The sequence below is a fragment of the Nematolebias whitei genome, chromosome 13 (genome assembly GCF_014905685.2).
Source record: "Nematolebias whitei isolate Nwh7 chromosome 13, NemWhi1, whole genome shotgun sequence".
NCBI classification, from domain to species: domain Eukaryota; kingdom Metazoa; phylum Chordata; class Actinopteri; order Cyprinodontiformes; family Rivulidae; genus Nematolebias; species Nematolebias whitei.
The window spans coordinates 13,355,509-13,376,271 of record NC_056510.1 but is presented as its reverse complement, the minus strand read 5'-3'; the positions used below and the strand labels follow the sequence as shown (position 1 = coordinate 13,376,271).

At 38.3% G+C, this 20,763-nt stretch overlaps 2 protein-coding genes across 2 annotated transcripts; both read left to right on the top strand.

Moving 5' to 3' along the window:
- The first annotated feature begins 164 nt into the window (after positions 1 to 164).
- nepro (nucleolus and neural progenitor protein) lies at positions 165 to 3,948 on the top strand. The gene is made up of 9 exons (XM_037686343.1): positions 165 to 297; positions 451 to 605; positions 762 to 850; positions 966 to 1,094; positions 1,177 to 1,254; positions 2,713 to 3,011; positions 3,167 to 3,207; positions 3,286 to 3,500; positions 3,599 to 3,948. Exons 1-9 carry the CDS (start codon positions 201 to 203, stop codon positions 3,903 to 3,905), a joined length of 1,410 nt encoding a protein of 469 aa, XP_037542271.1. The 5' UTR covers positions 165 to 200; the 3' UTR covers positions 3,906 to 3,948.
- Positions 3,949 to 7,661: 3,713 nt separating this feature from the next.
- ralba (v-ral simian leukemia viral oncogene homolog Ba (ras related)) lies at positions 7,662 to 19,817 on the top strand. The gene is made up of 5 exons (XM_037686342.1): positions 7,662 to 7,776; positions 16,045 to 16,248; positions 16,540 to 16,748; positions 18,992 to 19,169; positions 19,655 to 19,817. The coding sequence occupies exons 2-5, from the start codon at positions 16,135 to 16,137 to the stop codon at positions 19,775 to 19,777; spliced, it is 624 nt and encodes a 207-aa protein (XP_037542270.1). The 5' UTR covers positions 7,662 to 7,776; positions 16,045 to 16,134; the 3' UTR covers positions 19,778 to 19,817.
- Positions 19,818 to 20,763: the final 946 nt, after the last annotated feature.

The following is a 20,763-nucleotide window of genomic DNA, read 5'->3' as shown; positions in this document are numbered from 1 at the left end:
ATATATATATATATATATATATATATATATATGTGTGTGTGTGTGTAATTATTTATCACTTTACAAACAGTTATGGATTGCAGAGCAACAGTAGAGTTGTGCGAGAGAAACCCGAAATGTAGTCTGTACCTTTAAGACCCGCTCTGACGTCAACACTTGCTCGAACGCTATTGGCTGGAGGACTTCCGCATCTTCCAAGCATGCAGGAAACGATGGCAGGAGAGCCCTGGAACAGAATAAACATCCTTTTTCCCAGCGCGGCTTCAACTGTCCACATAAAGTTAACTTCATCAACAGGTTCGGATGTTAAAAACCAGCATGTCTTACATTTCTCTCTGATGTCTCGCGCTCACTTTTGCGCCCATAACACGTAGAAATGTCGCTTCTCTCGACACGTGGGATTACAGTGGGAGTTCGTTACCTTAGTAACGAATGGCGGTTGTTTTGCAGCTACAGTTTTGAAACAACTGTTATTGGAAAACGAGAAGGTCCTGAAGCTGATCCGCAGTTTGATTCTTCAGACGGAGATCCGAGTTTTATACGCGCTGCTGTACAATTTGACCAACCACTTCAGGGGCAGCAAGACGATCAAAGCGTTACAGCAGGTCAGGACTGATGCACAAGGTCTCCCCATAGTCTTCCACAAATCACATCATGTCGAGGGGGAACGTGTATAACGTGACACGTATCAGACTTAACCAAATCTAAAATAAAGCGTGTTTAAAATGTTTGAATTGTGTTTCTATTCTTGTTTATTGCAGGTTGAACAATGTGTAAACAGACTGAAGAACATGAAGCTCTGCGCTGCTCTTCAGGACCTGACTGCTCTTTGCCCCAATAAAATTCAAATGTAAGAAGCAGCTGTGTGTTTTAGTTTTACAAGTTGGTTGACTAAGTTGTGAGCTCAAAATTACAAATCAAACTATAAAAACTGGTCAGATGTGTTGAAACTGTGTGTGTTTTAGGGCGTTATCTGTGAAGACGGGCGAGTGTGATGTTCCAAGTCAACCCATGCTGGAGTGGATCTGTCTCAAGGTGCTGGGAGCCGGCAAGCTCGTGAGCTGCACAATGGCTCGCTGCAGCAGAGCCTTTCTGTATCCTGTTTAGTGTGAAGGCACTGCTCAGAAAATTGAAATGATTTATTTCAGGTTTGTCCTTGACAGATTCCTGTTTCAGGTTTTCAAAGCAGCAGATGAAGTGGGAGGAGTTTATTATACTCAATACGGTGTTAACCAGCATGCTCAGTCGTTTGTGGTAAGAGACGCACATCATCTCTGGAGCCCTGCAGGATATTATCAAACTGATGTTAGCAAAACAAAAGCCTGAATAAAACTTTGCCTAAGAATAAGTTCAAGTATATTTATATTAATTTATATAGTGCCAATCACAACAGAAGTCATCTCAGGGCACTGAACAAAAACATACATATTCGTTAACATTATTTATCTATTTGAGTCTAACACCATCACACACTCTCATCTTGAGCAAGCTTAAAGGCGACAGTGGAAAGGAAAAACTTCCTCATGAAGATTAAACTTCCAGCAGAAACAGGCTCAGGATAATCGGCCATCTGCTTCGACCGGCTGGGTTTGAGAGGAACAGATACACAATGGCAGGGCGAGAATCACATGTTGAGATAGAAATAATATCAAATGAAAACTTCAATTTTAACAATTCATCTAAGGAAATGAGGTCAATTTGTCCTCCAGTAGTCGTAAGCTTATGGCAGTATAACAAGCCAACCCTAACTATAGGATTTATCAAAATGGAAAGTGTTAAGTCCAGTCTTAAAACTGGACAATGTGTCAGCCTCACGGACAGAAACTGGAAATTTGTTCCACAAGAGAGGAGCCTGATAACTGAAAGCTCTTCTTTCCATTCTGCTTTTGGAAACTCTAGGAACCACAAGTAAGCCTGCAGTCTGAGAGTGAAGTGCTCTGTTAGGAAGATATGGAACAATAAGATCTGTAATTTTAAGATGGAGCAAGGTTAACAACAAAGTCCATGCTCAATAATCCAGGTATAAAATCCAACATTTTTCAGTCAGGTCATCTGGACAGTTTCTTTTTTTGGTGCTGAAACGTTTCGCCTTCGATCCGGAATGCTTCATCAGTCAAGGAAACACACAACCAGTTTGACAAGACTGGCAGGGGGGCCCACCACCGGAGGGGAGTGCAACAGGGGGAAGTAGACCCCACAATAAATGGGGGGCCCAAATTGATCCAAGAGAGGGGACCACCTAAAACCCAACCCGAGACATAAACAGGCACACAGAGACAGCCCGACAGAGCCTCTGTCAGGCTGTCCATGCGCCCCACCCACCCGACAGTGACCGCAAGCCGGCCCCAGGCTGGGGGCCAGAGCAGCAGGGAGCAGCAGCTGAGGAAGGCTGACCTAGCGCACAGAGGGCTTTGTAGGTTACAATTAAGATTTTTAATTCAATTCTGGATTTGGCAGGGAGCCAGTAGAGAGACGCCAAAACTGGAGATACAATATATGATCTAGATAAGATGTTTCTACTTTTAGCAATATTACACAGGTGGAAGAAAGCTCTTCTTACTCATATCAGAGTGGTAGACTCTCCTAAATCTTGCTGTTTTTGTAGAATTTCTGGAATGGATTTTTTTTTTTTTTTTAACATCTACTTTTAAAGTGAACCTGTTTGTTCACCTTCACTGTCTTAAGTCTCCATCTGCATGTGTGCCTCATCAGGGTGATTTTCCGTGGCATCCTGGTTGGACTCTCCCGTCTGTACCAGAATCTCTTGGAACTCCTTAAAAACGTGGCCCAAGCCCAGCCCATGCCCTACCTCACCGATGCCTCCCTGCCAGCAGATATGGCTGAGTTCCTGGGCCCCTCTGATGCGTTGTTACTGAAGAAACAGAACGCATTTGTCTCTCTTGCCAAAAATCCCAAAATGAAGAAGCAGCCTAAAAAAGCACCAGCTAAAGATGTGAACCAAAGACCAACGAGGAGGATTAAAGAAGACCTGGGGGTTTCTGTGGAAAGAGGTACACTATTTCCTATTAATATTTTATTTATCTCGACTTCCGCTCTTTATTAGTAAAACGCAAGTGCAAGATCAGAAAAAAAATCTGTTGGACGTGATTTTATTTATAGATTTGTGGCACACGTACTTTGATTAATGATGAACATCTTTTTCCAGGCCTTGAATTTGATGCTAATATCAAGCCTCTTTTCGTTAAGGTATGTGAAACAAGTACATTAGTCATTGTTTATTAAATGTTAAATGCCTTTACTTACTATTGTCTCATTTCATAACAGGGTCAATTTGTCTCAGAAGATGCCCACAAGACCGATAGTAAACAGAAGCTCAAGAAACAAATTGAAGAAGCTGCTACATTTTCTCGCATGTCTTCCAACCTGGAGGAAATGATGAAGTGGTGCAGATCCCAGAGGAAGGACAAGACAAAACGTCTCCTCACCTTTCTGCTTTTAAAGTGCCGGAGGATGAAATGTCTGGAGGCAGCGGGAAACAAGTAAGAACAACAACAACAAAAAACATTAAGTTGAACTTCCTACTAGCTCACGTTACATTCCAACGCTCCAATTCTCATACAGTCTTGTCTGTCCTCAGCATGCAGAGGAAACTACGAGTCTTCAGACAAGAAGTTTCCTGGACGTTATCTCCTCGGGGATCAGGGGCAAAGAGGAGAACTGCTGGCCTGAGAAGTCGTCTGCAGTCACTCAAGACACAATTTGTGTTGTCTAAAATCAGGGCTTGTGTAAAAAAGAGAAGAATGAATAGGCGACGGAAAGAGACTGGGCTGCCAGTGTGCTTTAACGATTACCTACAGAGCAAGGCACATGAAGCAACACTTCACATCACTGACTCTGATGGCTCTGATGACATAGATGATATATTCGCTTCTGCTGGTTTATGAAACTTTAAACATACCGGATGGAGAAAATAACAAAATAATTACAGCAACAAGTTTTTCTGGTTTTATTTGAATAATAGGGTTTTGTTTCTACCCTGGTCTTAATAAAGTGCACATTTAATGCATGCTAAATTAATGCCATATGTCATTTTAAGGGCTTTTTTAAGTGTTTTCTGGTATTAGAACAGGATAAATCCCTGAATTGTCAAGTGCAGCATGGATTTCAGCTGTTTTATTTATTTATTTTTTTTGCCCCTGTTTCCTTATGCTGGACTCCGAGCTAAAGCTCTGTCACTATATTAAATCTGTTCAGGTGTTTGAGAAATCTCAGCAGATACAATTGAAAACACAAGGAAAAACAATTTATTTAATTTATCAACGGAAAAAAAGTTGTCCAAACCAGATCTATGTGAAAAGTGTGTGCCCTTGTTATTTAAAACTGAATTAACTTTTTTTTAAGCTAAATTACATTTCACATGCACACCCAGACCTGATTACTGCCAGACCTGTAGAATAAAGAATCCACTTAAGAGACATTATCCACAAATGGAGGAAACAACAGAGTAAACCTTACTGGATGTGATCGACCAAAATGACTCCAAAGGTACATCACTGGCTCGTCTAGAAGGTTCCAAAAGAACTCAGAACAACATCTTTTGTCCTGCAGGCCTCACGTGCACCTGTTCAAGAACTGGACGACTTGCCAAAGACGAAGGAACCATGAATTTTGTTCTCTACCATAAAATCCTGAAAGATGATGTCCGTCCATCGGTCCATGACTTGAAGCTCAGACGCTCTTCTGCAGTAGAACAATGATCCAGCAGCAACGTTCCTCCACAGCCATGTGGCAGACTTGTTGCAGTTGATCTGTAATGTGAAAAGGCAAAAAGAAAAATATCTGAGGGGCAACACTTTTCACAGTATTGTGGCTTTTCATCTTTTTTTTTTTCTTTTTTTTTACAATTGATAAATGGGGCATTCTGGGGAAGTTGGTCGCCCTGGTTCAAATCCTGGCCAGGGGCCTTTCTGGGTGGAGTTTGCATGTTCTCTCCGTGCATGCATGGGTTTTCTCCGGCTATTCCGGTTTCCTCCCGCAGATGAAAAACATGCATGTTAGGCTGATTGATAACTCTAAATTGTCCCTATGTGTGAGTGAGAGAGAGAATGGTTGTTTGTCTCCATATGTGTCCCTGTGATGGACTGAAGACCTGTCCAGGGTGTCCCCTGCCTCTCGAGTAACTGCTGGCACCAGTGATCCCCATGACCCAATAAGGAAGAAGCGAGTAAAGATGATGGATGGAAGATATTTTGAATATTCTGTCTTTATCTCAAATGTAAAAATATATATATATATGATGAGAAAGTGAAATATTTACTGTTTACTGAGCGCCAAGTGAATATCTGCAATAGCAATTTTTAAAGCTTGAGTCACATTAGTTCTGCTTCAGTGGATGAAGGAATTTTCTCCTTTCCCTCAGCAAAGAGGTATGTAACAGCATATGACTAAATAAATAGTTCCCTGTGGACCTATAGCTGAGCTCAGTTTTGAAACTGCATATTTTTTGATGTTCCAGCTGAGATTCAGTGAACACAGTTATAGATTTTGAGGATAATGTGTCCTGAAGGAGAAGATAATGCAAATTCTGAACTCCTATTGTCCTGTTCTGTTTACTTTACACCTCACATTAATGGAAGAAAGAAAGCAGAACATAACATTTTAAGAATTTTTTATTTTTTTTGTGTGGAAAATAAATCACACCTTTACCACCTCAGACATTAAATAAAGCCAAGTAAATCACTGGAGTCAATCGTAACTTATCAAGTTTTTTAAACTTCATCTAAGGCATGAAATTGCAGCATGAGTTGTGCTTTAACTTGTGCAGACATAACTACACTTACAGGTCAAATTCCTCAAAATATTTATTAGAATCAAACCTGACCCTTCATTTTTCTTTGACTGGAAACCAAAAGTTATCAAGAATTATATTTTGAAAACTGAATTTAAAGCTGAGTAAAATAAGAAATCGTTTTTGTTTGTCAAAATCCATTCAGTTATTTCCTATTAGCTCAATAGATTTGACTATTACTTGAGACCAATTTAAAAAACGAAAAAAGGATTTTTATAGATGTTGGCCAACTGAAAAGTGTGAACATGGTACCATGGTCCTTGCAAAAGGAGCCCCAACCAAGTAATGAATGATACATTTCATTTTTCATACTTTTCAGTTGGGCAACATCTATAAAAAATCCTTTATTTATTTTTTTATTTAAATTGATCTCAAGTAATATTCTAATTTTCTGAGATACTAAATTTAGGGTATTCAGTAGTTGTCAGTTATAATCATCAACTTTAAACTATTTGAAATATATCAGTCTGTGTGTAATGACTGAGTACAAGTTTCACTTTTTGAATGGAATTACTGAAATAAATCAACTTTATTCAAAATGTTATGACCAGCACACTTAAATAAATAAAAAAATTGTGTATGGTAATTGTGGTGAGGGGACTGTAATTTTATATAGCTTTTATTTCTCGTGTTGCTAGTTCAGCTATCCGAAAATGACAATGAAGGCATGTTAATTTTTTTATTTTTTATGTTAAGTACAGACCAACGCTATGTGAGCTGTGTATTTTTATAGATTTGTTTGTGTACATTGTGATTTGCCACCAGTTGATAAGCTCCCTGTTAATTCTAAAGTTTTTTTTTTTTTTTATAAGGTATTGAAGGTGGACTTTTTTTTTGTTTGTTTTTGCCACCATTGTTACGCTACTGTTCTGTTAATCCTTTAAATTGTATTAAATAAAGAAGATAAATGAAAAAATTAAGGAGTGATTCGTAAAGTCTAATCCAACTGTTTCTAGGACCATGTTTCCTGCTGCACAATGGGTGGTCAAATGAACTATTTCCCAGCTTCAGTCGCAGTTTTAAAGTATTTTTCATATACATAGCATAGAAGCAGCATTTTTTAAGAGACTAAAGTAAGTTAAATATAATAAGAGCCTATTTAAAATAATAAATATAGTTAGTTGACGTGGAAAAGACGTCTATATTAACATGTCAGATAGACGTCGAAACTAGACGTCTAAAAAAGACGTCTATTGACCACGTCCGCTACACGTCGGAAAAAGACGTCTTATAGACGTCGGAAAAAGACGTCTTCTGCCGTCACAGTCTGCACCTCCGAGGGACCCAATTTAGACGTGCAGAAACGACTTAAAAAAGACGTTGTTTAGACGTCTCCTTGCTCAGTGGGTATAAGTTATATTATTAGGCTTTGAATTACTTGTTTAAAATAAAAAAGGTGAAATGATATCAAATTTTACAATTTAACATTTCACTTTTACATTTACTGTTTTCTTCTAACTAAATACAATTTCAGTCCTTCATTTTATGTACTTTTTATCTTTTTTAAAATTTCATTTTACTTGATCAATAATAATTATATCGTGACATTAACAATATTTTCCATTCATTTTTCATATACTTCAGATTTAAACTTTTTTCCCCCCTTTTGGGAATCGAATTTTCTGAAGTGAATTTTGTTTGAAACTTAAAAAAATGTATGTTTTTACTATCCTGATGCATGCGGGTAGAAAAAAAAAGTTAACTCCGACTCAGGACGGATTCTTCTATGTATGGTTTATCTATGGTTTTACTGTCGTCTTCTTGCCTACATGTTTGTTTGTTAACATAATTCAATAAAGCTTTTAAAAAAATGGCATTGACGTCACTTCCCGTCATCTCTCTTTTCACTTCCGGAAGGTGGGGTTTTTGTTACAGGAGCGGTTTGTTTTCGGGGAGCCAATGCGGTGGTCCGTGCTGCTAAAGCACTCAGCAAGATAGCATCAACCAAAGGCAGCAGTTCAGCTTTGGTAAGATTTTAAATGTTTATTTTTATTAAGCGATATAGTTCTATAAACGTGTTCAAGTTGAAAAGAGTATAGGGAATAGCGTAACCACACCTGTTTAAGGGCGAGTGACTACTGTCCTCAACGGACTGACCTAACATAAATGGGTTCTAATCTAAACAACTACTACATACTAGTATTTAATTAGTTTAAATTAAAATGCGTGGTATTGATTTTCGCTACCACTTATGTCCATGTACAGGAAAAAAAAAAAAGTGTTGTGGTAATGAAAGTGCTGTGGACGTTTTCGGATAACATTAGCTGTCAGAATTATCCGTTCAGGTCGAGAACTACTACAAGTGCTGAAAAGTTCTGAGTCTCTGAGAAGAGGACACACCCAAGCGACCTAATGATTTCTTCTGCTGGTGTTGTTGTAATTCTAAATGTCAGCAAAGAAACAACTAGCTTCCCTAATGTAAATGTATCCATACCACACATTGCACCACTATTGCTGGTATTATCACATCTTACGTTAAGTAGCATTTAAATTGTAAAGTTCTAGTGGTTGCGGCACAAAGTGTACATTGTAAAGGTTAAAGCTTTTCGGACAGTTGACAGTGAATTGTTTACATATAAACGTAATGCTTTGAGATGCAGGATTGTGTTTTCAGCATGCTCGAGGGGGGAGAGGTCAGTCAGTCCTTGCCAAAGCAATATGTCCTTGTTCCGTTATTAATAGGCTATTTTTGGTGCCAGGGGAAGTGGCAAATTTAATTCAGCATTCAGATTCACAAGTTGGTTGTGTTGCATGTCTAGATTAAGTGATCTGCACAACACTGTTGTTTGAGATTCTACTTTAGCATGACCATGCAGTTGTCATCACAAACAACTCGTGAACACAATGCTGACCTCAGCACATTCACTACAAGTTTAAGGAAACAAGCTCGGGAATTGCTTGGCAGTCTTGTAGGGCTGTCTCTGTATTTAAAAACGAATCATCGTTTTGAGCTCGTGATGGCTAATGCTGTTTATGGGCACTACTACTTCTCACTTAAATATCAGAATAACTCGTTTTAGTAAACTCTGTTTCTATAGGGCTCACTGATTTTGTTTTTGACATTTTAGCTGGTATCAACACTGGTGTCTTAAAACATTTGGTAACGATTAGTGGGATTTTTAATTTTTCATTATAATCAACTTGAACAGCATGACATTATCTGAATGGGTAACATTATTATTATGTATTTATTTATTTTTGTAGCCCACTTAAAATACAAGCATAATTACAAGAAGTGCAACAGGTGTGAGTCTGAAGAACCAGTTATTCTATTTCCCACAAAGAAGAGGAACAAGTTATGCAAATATATATTTGAGGAACATTGTAGTATTTCACTTTTTTTTAACTATTCATATGTATTAATTGCCGTTAACCCACTGGTGGCAACTGGAACCTGTTAGCCAGACTTATTCAGAAACTACCTGTAACAACTGATTTCTACATTATGACTATGTTTCCCTGCCTTAAACACTGATTATATGAGGAAGGGAACTGTACAATTGTATTAATCTATTAGAAAATAGTTTTGTTTACCATATTTATAATGACACCAAAATGTTTTTGCATGTATATATTTTATGAAGAATGAGATTTCTTTGTATTTTAATCACACTTGAGTTTTTGTATTCAGCAGAGATATGAGTTTAATGTTAGTACCCAGATTAATGAATGAGACATTTTTACAGGAGAGATCTGAGATCCCTCTCATCACTTTTCTCAGCCTCTTTTGATTTATACATTGTCCTGGACTGTTTTTCCTGTAGTCAAGGCCATACTTTTACGTGGGTTGTCTTCTGAAATGTGTCTGTGTTTGCCTGTTTCTGTAAAAAGCTTGTGGCACAGACCAGAAGAATTGCTTTTATATAACAGCTTGCTATTCTTGCTGTTACTTCAAATGTGTACAGGTTAGTAGGTTTAAAAAAATGTTTAGGGGGAAAATGGGTCAGTCTTGATGAAACTGGACTTCGAAATGCAGGTTCATGACAGAGTTGTAATAGATTTTAAAATGGTTTACTGATAGACCCCAAAATTGTGTGTCAGCGATTAGAAATGTTCTTGCATGTGTATGTTCAGCAGTTACACCCAAATTGCACAATATAATATGACATAATACTTCAAAGATCCATTAAAAAAAGGGAATGTATTGAACATATACAAAATGTTCAGGGTTGCAAAATTGTCCAACTCATTTGCTTCCAACTAAACTGAATAGTTTTTCCAGCTGTTTTCAGGCATGACATAACGGGTCAACCAGAACGAAAACCTTGATAGTAATGATCTGAAACGGCATGACGCTGAGTCTGACATAATTTCGTCATTAAAACAATTTCCCTCTTGCGTTTGTATTCTAGGACAGTAGTCTGGTTTAATGGCCTTGTTTAGCTTTAACCATCACTTAAATGAGCATGTAAATGCACTAACTGTTAAGCTATAAGTGACAATGCTACATACATAAAATATTAATTATTAGATTAAAATCGACCTTTAGAGCCTCTGTAAAGTTGTGAGATTTTCAAATTGTTTTTCTTTTTGTTTGCTTATTAATATCATACATTATGTCTAATTAATTTTAAACAGTGATGGTTCTGCAAACTCTTGTCTTTGTGTGGGTGGTATGTAACGGAGCCTGTTCTCTATCCAGGGAATGGAAAGGGCACTTAACACGTTGGTGATAAGGAGTTTACTTCTGGCTAGCAGCAAAACATGGACTTGTCAGTAAATGCATGGTAAAAACATAACTTCTTCTTTTCCATCCTGAATCAGCCCAGTGGAATAACTATAAAATGGGAGGAAAAATGGGTTAGGGGTATTTGAACATGACAAAAAGCAGTCACCTAAAAATCTAGTAGAAAATATATGTTTAATGTATAACAGAAATAGTTTAATGTATACAACACTTCTCTGTGTTGATGAAGTAGGAAGGATTGCAACACGGAGAGGATTTTAAGTCCGTTGCCCAGTTTTGTCAAAGGCATATCTGTGTGTTCCCACAAGTGAGGGGTTGTTAGTATGCACCGTTGGGTGAAAATGTCCTCCTTGCTGCTGTAGCCGTTTTTTTTAAGTATAGTAAATCATTTTCTCATCTCCACAGGCAATGACTATTATAGCTGCTATATCTGAAAGACCAAACACATTTCTGCTAGCTCCCTGTAGGGGTTTGTTCTTAAATTATGCATTGTTTGTTTCACTGTGATAAACAAGTTGCAGTCTTAAACCCTGGTTGTGTGCCACAGAAAACCCAGTTTTAGTCCAACACCATTACTACGACTAAACCAGGTTTCATTGCTTTGTCCACAGCAAGATGAGAGTAAAGTTCTTCATTTTTGTTTCACTGGAATTTGTTTTGGGAGTGGTAGAAATTGGATAGGATACACCGAGGCGTTTGATTCACTGGTGTTGCATTAGGGTGAGATCGTCTTGGCAGCAGACATATTAAGGGGAAACTTGGAAGTAACACAAGCAAGGAGGAAAAGGGAGAGACCGTTTATAAGTAATGATAGGATAATGTTTGTTCAGAGTTTTCAATTTACTTTTTTTTGCCTGCATAGCATCAGTCAACATGGTGATGCTTGTATTTGTCATCATTTGGTAGCGTTGGACTGTTTTGATTGGCTTAGCCGACAATTGTTGAATATAAGACAAAAAGCAGATGAACTCTCTCTCTCTCTTACTGATCATCATAATTTAAAGTTTGTAAGCGAGCCAAAAAAATACTGTTTTCTACATTAGTTAGGAAATCCCCAGGACTAAAATCTTTGGATTCAAAACTTTCCAGGCATTAAAGTTCAGATGGCTTGAATTATTATGTTCCTCTCTTTGTGGAATGTGAAGACTTGCACATATCTTGTAAATGTTAAAATGTTCCATTTTTTTTTTCCTTTTTTTAGTATTGACACTCGGATCAGATGAAAGATGTAAAAACGTACATTACATCTATGTGTATTATATCACTTTGACATTATCTAAAAAAAAAACTGAATTGGAAGAAATAAAAGTAAAAGCTGTTATTTTAAGAAACAATTCTTCACTGTTTTCGAGTGCTTTTACAATCAGCTGTTTGTGATTTAACCATGAATTGATTCTACACTGTGTTAACCTAATTAAAGCATACACTTGGTGGAGAGTTGTCCGACCTGGCCCCAGCCCACAGTCATAATTTCCGAACCCCACCCGACGAATTAACAGTAATTACAGGTCCGATCCCAGAAAATACATTGTTAATTAGTTATTAACGGTCAGCTGAATAAACAGAGCAGAAGATTCGGAGCTGAGAGGTGTTTGTACTTTCATGGCTATAAAAAAGCATTTAAACCTCGTTTCTGCCTGCATTCTTGTGAATTACTGACACACGTGTCTGCTTTGGGATCTCACCTGTTTGGGTCGTCGGCCGCGTGCGTCCGCTGAGTGCAGCGGCTGAATGAGTGTCCATTTGGGCGATTGATCGCTTCCTGGCAGTATAGTCCCATCTGAAGCTTAACAGAACTTTTTACCTCTTTCAAGGCCGGTCAGCTCGCTGTGAAATGACCATGTGCGGCTGGTGATTGTATGGCAGGCCATGTTATCATATAATTGGATCGTGGCTGATTCTGACCTAATTAAAAGCCCGAGACTGGCCCAGCCCGCCCATTAATCACAGTATAACGGCCCGGCCCTAATCCAGGCCGGGTTTCGGGTTTGGGTTAGAAATGACAGCTCTAACTTGGTGGCCATGTATGTATTTACAGGGCTGGGCAATATTATCGTTTCACTTTGTTTGGGTAATGATTTGTTAGTGTCTTTGCAAGTCCAAACAAAAACTTAAAAATAGTCCTAACAAATTTTTGTTGCCAACATTGTCATTAATTTTTCAGAACTGTTGCTATCAAAGTGGTTTTACACTTTATCCTCCTTTTTCTTAGTGCTTCATACCCCAAAAGGCCATCAATCATGTATGCTTTTCCATAGTACTGGTTTATCCATCATGTTTTTTTTTTTGGTTTGTTTTTTTCCCTTTGCTCCCAATTTCAGTTCCCCATGAAGAGCTGATTATAAAGCCGATCTTATCATGATAAGAGTACCCCTTCCTTTAGTGTTTGAGCATTTGGTCATTTTAACTTTGCATTCAGTTTGATTTTGGTTCCTTCACAGGATTGCCATCTGTGCTTGTGCACAGGGAAGTGGGTTACGTCATGTGAATAATTGAAATAGTGACCCATATACATAAGTGCTGATTTCTGCAAGTTCTGTCAAAGGTGTGTAATTGTATGTGCATTTTTGTGCGGGTATCCTTCCTACGAGTCCTTTCACTGGCCTTGTTAAGAGTAACAAAGACAGGAAGGGCGCAGGTCAGGCTTCACTTTCTGTTTAGAGTAGAATTATGATGCCACATCCTCAGTTTTAATAAATATCACTATGCTGACATTTTTTTAACTGACGTTAATGTGATGAAAAATATGTGCTACTGTTCGCTACTGAGAAATACAGCAAAGTTTTCTTATACTCTTAAGACTCTTTCATTTGTAATGAAACAATTCTTGAAGCTTTTTTTTCCCTCTTTTTTGTATTTAGTAGCACTTTTCTCTAACTTCGTCTGACCATTGATATTTTGTGCTGGTTTCAAGTTGCTGAAATGTTTATTGTAAGGGAGGAGCAGGTTATGAATATGGCTATGAATCAGTCCAGTGCTTCGATTAGTGTGACATACCAGGAGGAGGGAGTAATCCTTCTTGCTGTACAGATAAAACGAAGTTAGAAACAAAGTTAGGGATAAACAGAAGTTGAGCATTGTGGTATTGCAACATTGTTTTGTTTTACAACGAAACAGCTCTGGATATATCAGTACTCTGATCTTAGCTGTCAGTTGTTGGAGTGTTTGTTGTCTGCATAGGTTAGGGTTCATCTCACAATGAAGGTGACAACAGTAACGATGTGGCAAAGTAAACATGCGGTGGTGCTGAGTTTACGGGCACAATGGGCCCAAGTGTAGCTCATTTTGTTGATCGCTCTCTATCCAGCACCTGCAAGAAACAACCAGTAAAAAGACACAGAGACTCCAAAGCCCAGGCAAAGGGGTATCCTGGCATCAAACATTTTATTTGTAAACGCTAAAACAAGTTTAGTTATCCAGTGTCCATCGTCTTATTCTTAAATAGTTTCAAGTTGATATAATCATATGGTGATGTCCCCAGTAAGAGACAGGAAGGCAAAAAGATTGTCATTCAAAAAATACAACCTCTTCTAGTTTTTCAGTCACTGTAGCCACATGCTTGAAAAACACACGATTTGAATTAGTTTCACCCAACAGAAACAGTGAATATATGAAAATTCATATAGTTCAGCTCTTTATACCGTACTTGCCGCTGTACATGTCACACCGCCGTATAAGTCGCATCAGTCCAAATATGTCTAAAGTGTAAAAAACATAAATAAGTCACTTGGCCATATAAGTCGCATCTATTATGTGTCACTACTGACACGCCACGTTTGTTATGCATCACCTTTGATCACCCGGAAATGTGGGCCAGTGTTGTGCCAAAAATTGATTGGCTGCCAAATGGCGGCCACGGGAGTGTGCTCGGGAGGACTTTAACAAGAATTTAACAAGATTAACACTTAAAAACAATTATTTGTTTGCTTGAAATTATAGCAAAGATGTGTCTTAGTTTAACTTTTCCTTAATAAATGCACTTTGACGGTCAAATCAGCTGCATTTCAATAATAGATTTGTGGGAGCACACAGAGGGAGGACTCGCTGTGCATTTTGTCGAAATTTAACAAGATAACCACCTAAAAACAATTTGTTTGCTCAACATTATAGTATAGGTGTGTCTCAGTTGAATGTGTCCTTAATAAATGCACTTTAATGGTCAAATCAGCTGCATTTCGCCTGGGCGGCGCAGCAAAATGCAGCTGATTTGATGTTTGCTGCAGGAGTTCCTGAGTGAGACGAAGGTGGCTTTGTATGGCAAGTAAGTGTCTCATTAATATCCACTTTTACTTAATAATGAGACACTTGGCTTACCATATTGGTGGAGGGCCCTCTAGCGGCTGAAAATGGTAGTGTTCAATATTTTCCCTGTCAGGATGAATGAAATTGTCAAATCTCAGCCAAAAATTGGGTTATAAATATGGGGGAAAACGTATATTAGTTGCTTCAGTGTATAAGTCAAAGGACTTGAATATTTTTTGCAAAAAGTTGTGACTTATACGGCGAAAAATACGGTATTTGTTAAAGACGTAATTATCAAACCTGAGTTTCTTGGTCACAGTTTGTTTAGGGTCAGTGGGTTTTAATTAAATAGGGTTGTCTCTCTTGTAAATTAGACAGTTTGTCATACAAAAAAAAAATCGATTTAACAATTTTATTTAAGGCACTATACCCTGTAAACATACTATTTTTTTTTTAAATAATTTACCCAAGTTTTACAACAATGGTTATTTTACTTTAAAATTAGTATTGGAACAAAAAGGAAACAACTCTATTTATCTTTTAGGGCTGTTAAAACCAAAACTTTTGATAACAAATGTTCACAGCAGCGAACAAGAAGGAAAAGAGATGATGTCATTCAAAAAGTGTAACCTCTGCCAGTTTTTCAGTCACAGCCAGCCACATGCTAGGGATAAAAACAATGGAAAAACCTACAATTTTAGTTAGTTTCACCCAGCACCTATATATCTTGGAGTTGTGTGATTGTTAATTGTGACATGTTTCGTTTTGAACCCTGTGCTCACTTGGCACTCTTTAATTCATGTCCACACAGTTGGTATAGCAGGCATCACTGAAGTCAGCCAGGCACTCTTTTTAAAAAGTTATATGGATATATTGAAGTCGGGCAAAAAGCAATTGACTCTGAGCTTTCACCTTTTGAGGGCAAGGCCCTTTTACAGCAGATAGATGGCCAGTCACTTCTTCTAATGAGTTTAGCACATGATGCCCTGTTTAATGCTTCTGTAAATGCTGCCTTACTGTGCAGAATGATGGCTTTATTACTTCTGATCAGTTGCAATGACCTTTTGATGGCAAACTTTATAAAGTTCTTGGATTCACGAGTAGGCAATTTGGCACCTAAATGGGAATGGTGAGGGTTAAGATTCAAGATTTGCTGGAGCACAGCCTAGAGCCTTGGCACACTGCGTTACTGTCACAGTGAGGGCCGTTAAGTAACAACTGCCATCTGCCCATTACTTTTATGGATTCTCCTTATTGAAGTTATTTACTAAGGGGACTGCTAAGGTTCTTCTGTTGTCATTCACAGGTTGTGTCCGTGTGCATGTGTGGGTGTCTGTGTGTGCGAGTGTGCACATGTGTTTGAGTGTGTGAGAAAGGCACGAGGAAGATTCTGGCTATGGCTACCAATAAAGGTAAAAACCATAGCTCTCTGGCATTGCACAAGGTGATAATGGTGGGAAGTGGAGGTGTTGGAAAGTCCGCTCTGACGCTGCAGTTCATGTATGATGAGGTGAGTTTATACTTCTGTCAGTTAAGTCTAAGCTCATTTTAATGAGTGTGAAAGTACAACCATGTTTACCTCAGAGTTCCTAAAAGGATTCAATAAAACTTGCGTCTTTAAGGGCTGTAGTGGTCACAGTTCAGTTCTCCTTTTTTAGCTGCAATATATGTTTTGTTGTTATTGTTTTCATTGCTGTGTTTGTTTCCCCCATGCCCACTAGTTGTGCTTATGGTGGCTGTGCTATAACATACACATGTTTGCAGCTGATTGAATAAACAGAATGCATCTTCTTCTCTTTAGTTCGTTGAGGACTATGAGCCCACCAAAGCAGACAGCTACAGGAAGAAGGTTGTCCTGGATGGGGAGGAAGTCCAAATCGATATCCTGGACACAGCTGGCCAGGAGGACTATGCTGCTATCAGGGATAATTATTTTCGCAGCGGGGAGGGCTTCCTGCTAGTCTTCTGTATCACAGAGCAAGAGTCCTTCAGTGCCACTGATGAGTTCAGGTAATGATGCAACGATGTAAGCATGTTAATTTAACACTTAATAAAGTTTTAATAAAGTTTAACCACATTGTCAAGACGGTACCTACATTTTAAATAGTATACATAAAAATATGATCTGATGCATGCTCAATAATCCAGGTAGATAAATCTAACAAGGTTAAGACAGGTCCTCTGGACGGATTCTTCTTTGTTGAAACATTTTGTCTTATCCAAAACACTTCTCCAGTCCAGATCCATTCAGAGGACCTGACTTAACCTTGTTAGATAAACATATGTTCTTCTCTGGAATCAGTTTTAATTAATTAATTTATTTTTTAATTTTATAACTGCATTTATTTATATTTTTTTCTTTGTGAATAGTCATCTGTAAATTTGTTGCTACTGTACGGAAACATATTTGTGCCTTTACACTGGATTTATTATTTTCACTTGCAAAATAAATGTGCATTGAAGTGTTTGTAAAAAAAAAAACTCCAAAAAAACTGTAGTTGCTCAGCCATGGTGCAGCTTCTCTTCTAACCATCCAAAGTTTCCTAATTAAGCTCCTCTTATGACGCCTGTTATAAAAGATGCACTGCCCCAGTCAAACTCCCCAACCGCCACTGACCATGGAGCATGTCATGCCAACATGAGCTGAGCATTTGACGCCACACAGGCTTGCCTCTCCAGAAAAGTGTGGGGGGTAAAATAGTTGAAGCATTTTATTGTGACCGATTGAGCAATAACAGGTCTGTAATGTCCTTAGTTGTCAAGAGGTGCATCCTACCTCACTAATTAATGAAATACACCTGCAATCAATGCATAAATGCACACAAACCTCACACATTGAAGGCTGGTGTTTTGAAATGAACGCTGCAGGAAAAGGTGGGTGGAATGCAAATGGAGGTGGTCGACAAAATAAAGTTTAGGGTCTAGAATATTCTGTTGCAAACCATGCACACGAAAAAAAAAAACTGGATTTTCAAAATGTGGTTGTGTATATTGGCCTGTTGTTGGCTTGAATAGAAACTATGGACTGCCATAAAAATCTGCCTCTTTTTTTTTTTTTTTTTTTTACAGTTCTTAATGGTTAGTCTTGGACTAGTCTCAAACTGTTGCAGCCATGTGAGATACTCTCTTTAATGCTGCTGAATGTGAGATGTATTTGTAAAGAGGATGATTTTCTTGCTGGAATAATTTTTATCTGCCAGACTATGTAAAAATAGGTTTTACACACTTTTAGTTCATATAAACACTGCCTGACAAAAAAAAAAAAGTTGCCACCAAAAAAAGGTCACACTAATATTTCGTTGGACCACATTTAGCTTTGTTCACGTCATGCATTCACTCTGGCATTGTTTCGATAAACTTCTGCAATATCTCAAGATCTATTTCCATCCGGTCTTGCATTCTTTTTTTCACCAAGATCTTGCATTGATGACTAGACACTAGGCATGATGGGTGCATCACTTCACCTGCCTCTCTTCTTACCCTGTTGCGTCCATCACTCTGGAAAAGGGTAAATCTGGACTCATCAGACCACATGACCTTCTTCCATTGCTCCAGAGTCCAATCTTTATGCTCCCTAGCAAACTGAGGTCTTTTGTTTCCAGTTAGCCTCACTGATTAGTGGTTTTCTTAAGGCTACACAGCTGTTCATTCCCAATCCATTGAGTTCCCATCACATTGCACATGTGGGAATTCTTACTTTCACTATTAAACATAGCCCTGAGTGCTACTGTTGTTTTTCTTCAATTTGATTTCACCAAACGTTTAAGTGATCCCCGATCACAATCATTCAGGATTTTTTTCTGGACACATTTCTTCCTCAAAGACGATGGGTCCCCACTATCCTTCCAGTTTTTAATAATGCGTTGGACGGTTCTTAACCCAATTTTAGTAGTTTTTGCAATCTCCTTAGATGTTTTCTCTGCTTGATGCCAATGACTTGACCCTTCTCAAACAGACTGACCTCTTTTCCATGACCACGCCATGTCTTTCAACATGGTTGTTTAAGAAATGAGAAGCAACTCATTGCACCAGATGGTGTTAAATAACTTCTTGCCAGCTGAAAGATAATCGCTCATGCAGTAATTATAAAAATAGGAGGCTCGTACCTATAATCCAGGTGGCAACTTTTTTTTTTTTTTGGCCAGGCAGTGTATGTATGCCATACATTACAGAAATAGGCTGATTATAAAAAAAAATCCCCTGGATTAGTTTACAAAGTGCCCTAATTCACACAGTCTGTTTGGTTCTGGCAGGGAGCAGATCTTGAGGGTGAAGGCAGAAGAGGACAAGATTCCTCTCCTGCTGGTAGGCAACAAGTCTGACTTGGAGGATCGTCGGCAGGTGTCAGTGGATGAGGCCCGCGGGAAAGCCGAAGAGTGGGGCGTCCAGTATGTGGAGACGTCAGCCAAAACTAGAGCCAACGTGGACAAGGTGCTGCTGCTCACACATTGTATTTGGTTTAGACATCTGTTGCAGAAGTTTTAGGTATTTCCGATGAAGTGGAGATAATTTCAGGAGTTAAGTCATCAATAGTTTTTTGTTAATGTAGAACAAAAGTAAAACTGGATCCATTTAATGTGTTCGGCCTTTATTTTGAAGGCAAGTTGATCCAAGCATCTTTGAAACTTGCTACAGCTTGTCTGGTATTTAGTTATCTGATAGTATGCAATTCAGGACTCAATAAGATCTCTGTGTATGAATCCTGGTTCCTTCTCATTTCTTTATTCTTGTGGCTGTAAGTTAGACGTCACAAAAATAAACTGATGACCAATAAACCACTTTATCTCTGATGTAACTGACAGATTCTATTCTTAACTCACCTTTAACTTCTGCACGGTGACAGTCATTCGTGATTGAACATCTCTTTAAAATGTTAAAGTAAAAAATAAAAAAAATAATAATAATTTTCTCCTCAGGTATTTTTTGACCTGATGCGTGAAGTACGAGGAAAGAAAATGTCTGAAAACAAGGACAAAAACGGCAAAGGGAAGAACAAGAAGAGCAAGAAGAGCTTCAGAGAGAGATGCTGTTTACTTTGAACTCTTCATGGACCTAAACAAGCCACAAGACGACTAATGCTGGGGAACGAAGCAGTTCTCTTTCACCGTCGTTCAAGTGAAAATTGATTATTTTTTTAATAGCTCATGATAGATTAGTGTGTAGAACAATCTCAACCACTATGTTGCCAATTTTATTGCTGATGATTTGATTTGGGGGTCTGACTGGAAGATGACCACTGTTGTGACTGTGACTTGGACTGCAGTGCTTTATAGCTCATAGGAAGCTAATGACCAAACTGCCAATGACACTAACTCTGCTGCTCAAGACATCTTTCTGTTTAACTCAGAATTATATTACGTTTAATGTTGGCTCTGTGCATTTTTAAGGAAACTCTGCTTTTAATTGTTTAGCCCTTATAAACTTTGCATATTTGTTCTGAGGACATAATTCTATATTCATGAAACTTTGAGGAATGCTACTGTTTGCATTTCAAACAATGTTGGTATCATTCATTAACCTGTTTAGACTCTTGCCTTTGCAACATGGGTGGGTTTAGAGCGGTTGTTGCTTTTTCAAGTTTTATTTTATTAGTTTTTTTTAATTTTTGTTTTGTTTTTTCAAATTCATTACGTGGGTTTGTGACTTTTATGCCCACAGAAGGTTTATAAAGTGCAATGCAATCGGGAGTCCTTGCCAAACGGGCACGTTTCTCATGTCTGATTTCATTTCTGTTTTTCACCAACATGATTGCAACAATTCAATCATAAAACCACTTTACAGTTAATCAGAAATGAAGCTGCAAAGTCAAATTGTTGATGACTGAAAATACGAGCATATATCGATAACTTGGTCTTACTCGCCGGAGCTTCTTTTGGAGATCTTTTACTACAAAGGATTGTGATGTAATTACTAATCCATTGGAGGTAATTTGAGTCAGAAAGAAGAGAGAGCTCACCTGATATGTTTTATAGGTCAGTGTAATGTAAACGTCCTCCCAGGGCAGTTTTTGTCATTCAGGGCTGTT

Excerpts from the sequence above, each read along its gene's own strand:
- nepro (XM_037686343.1), top strand. The coding sequence starts at position 201 with ATGCAGGAAACGATGGCAGGAGAGCCCTGGAACAGAATAAACATCCTT. Across the intron at positions 1,095-1,176 it reads CGCTGCAGCAGAGCCTTTCT|GTTTTCAAAGCAGCAGATGA; the intron begins GTATCCTGTTTA and ends TTCCTGTTTCAG. Across the intron at positions 3,208-3,285 it reads TCAAGCCTCTTTTCGTTAAG|GGTCAATTTGTCTCAGAAGA; the intron begins GTATGTGAAACA and ends ATTTCATAACAG.
- ralba (XM_037686342.1), top strand. The coding sequence starts at position 16,135 with ATGGCTACCAATAAAGGTAAAAACCATAGCTCTCTGGCATTGCACAAG. Across the intron at positions 16,749-18,991 it reads AGTGCCACTGATGAGTTCAG|GGAGCAGATCTTGAGGGTGA; the intron begins GTAATGATGCAA and ends TGGTTCTGGCAG. Across the intron at positions 19,170-19,654 it reads CTAGAGCCAACGTGGACAAG|GTATTTTTTGACCTGATGCG; the intron begins GTGCTGCTGCTC and ends TTTTCTCCTCAG.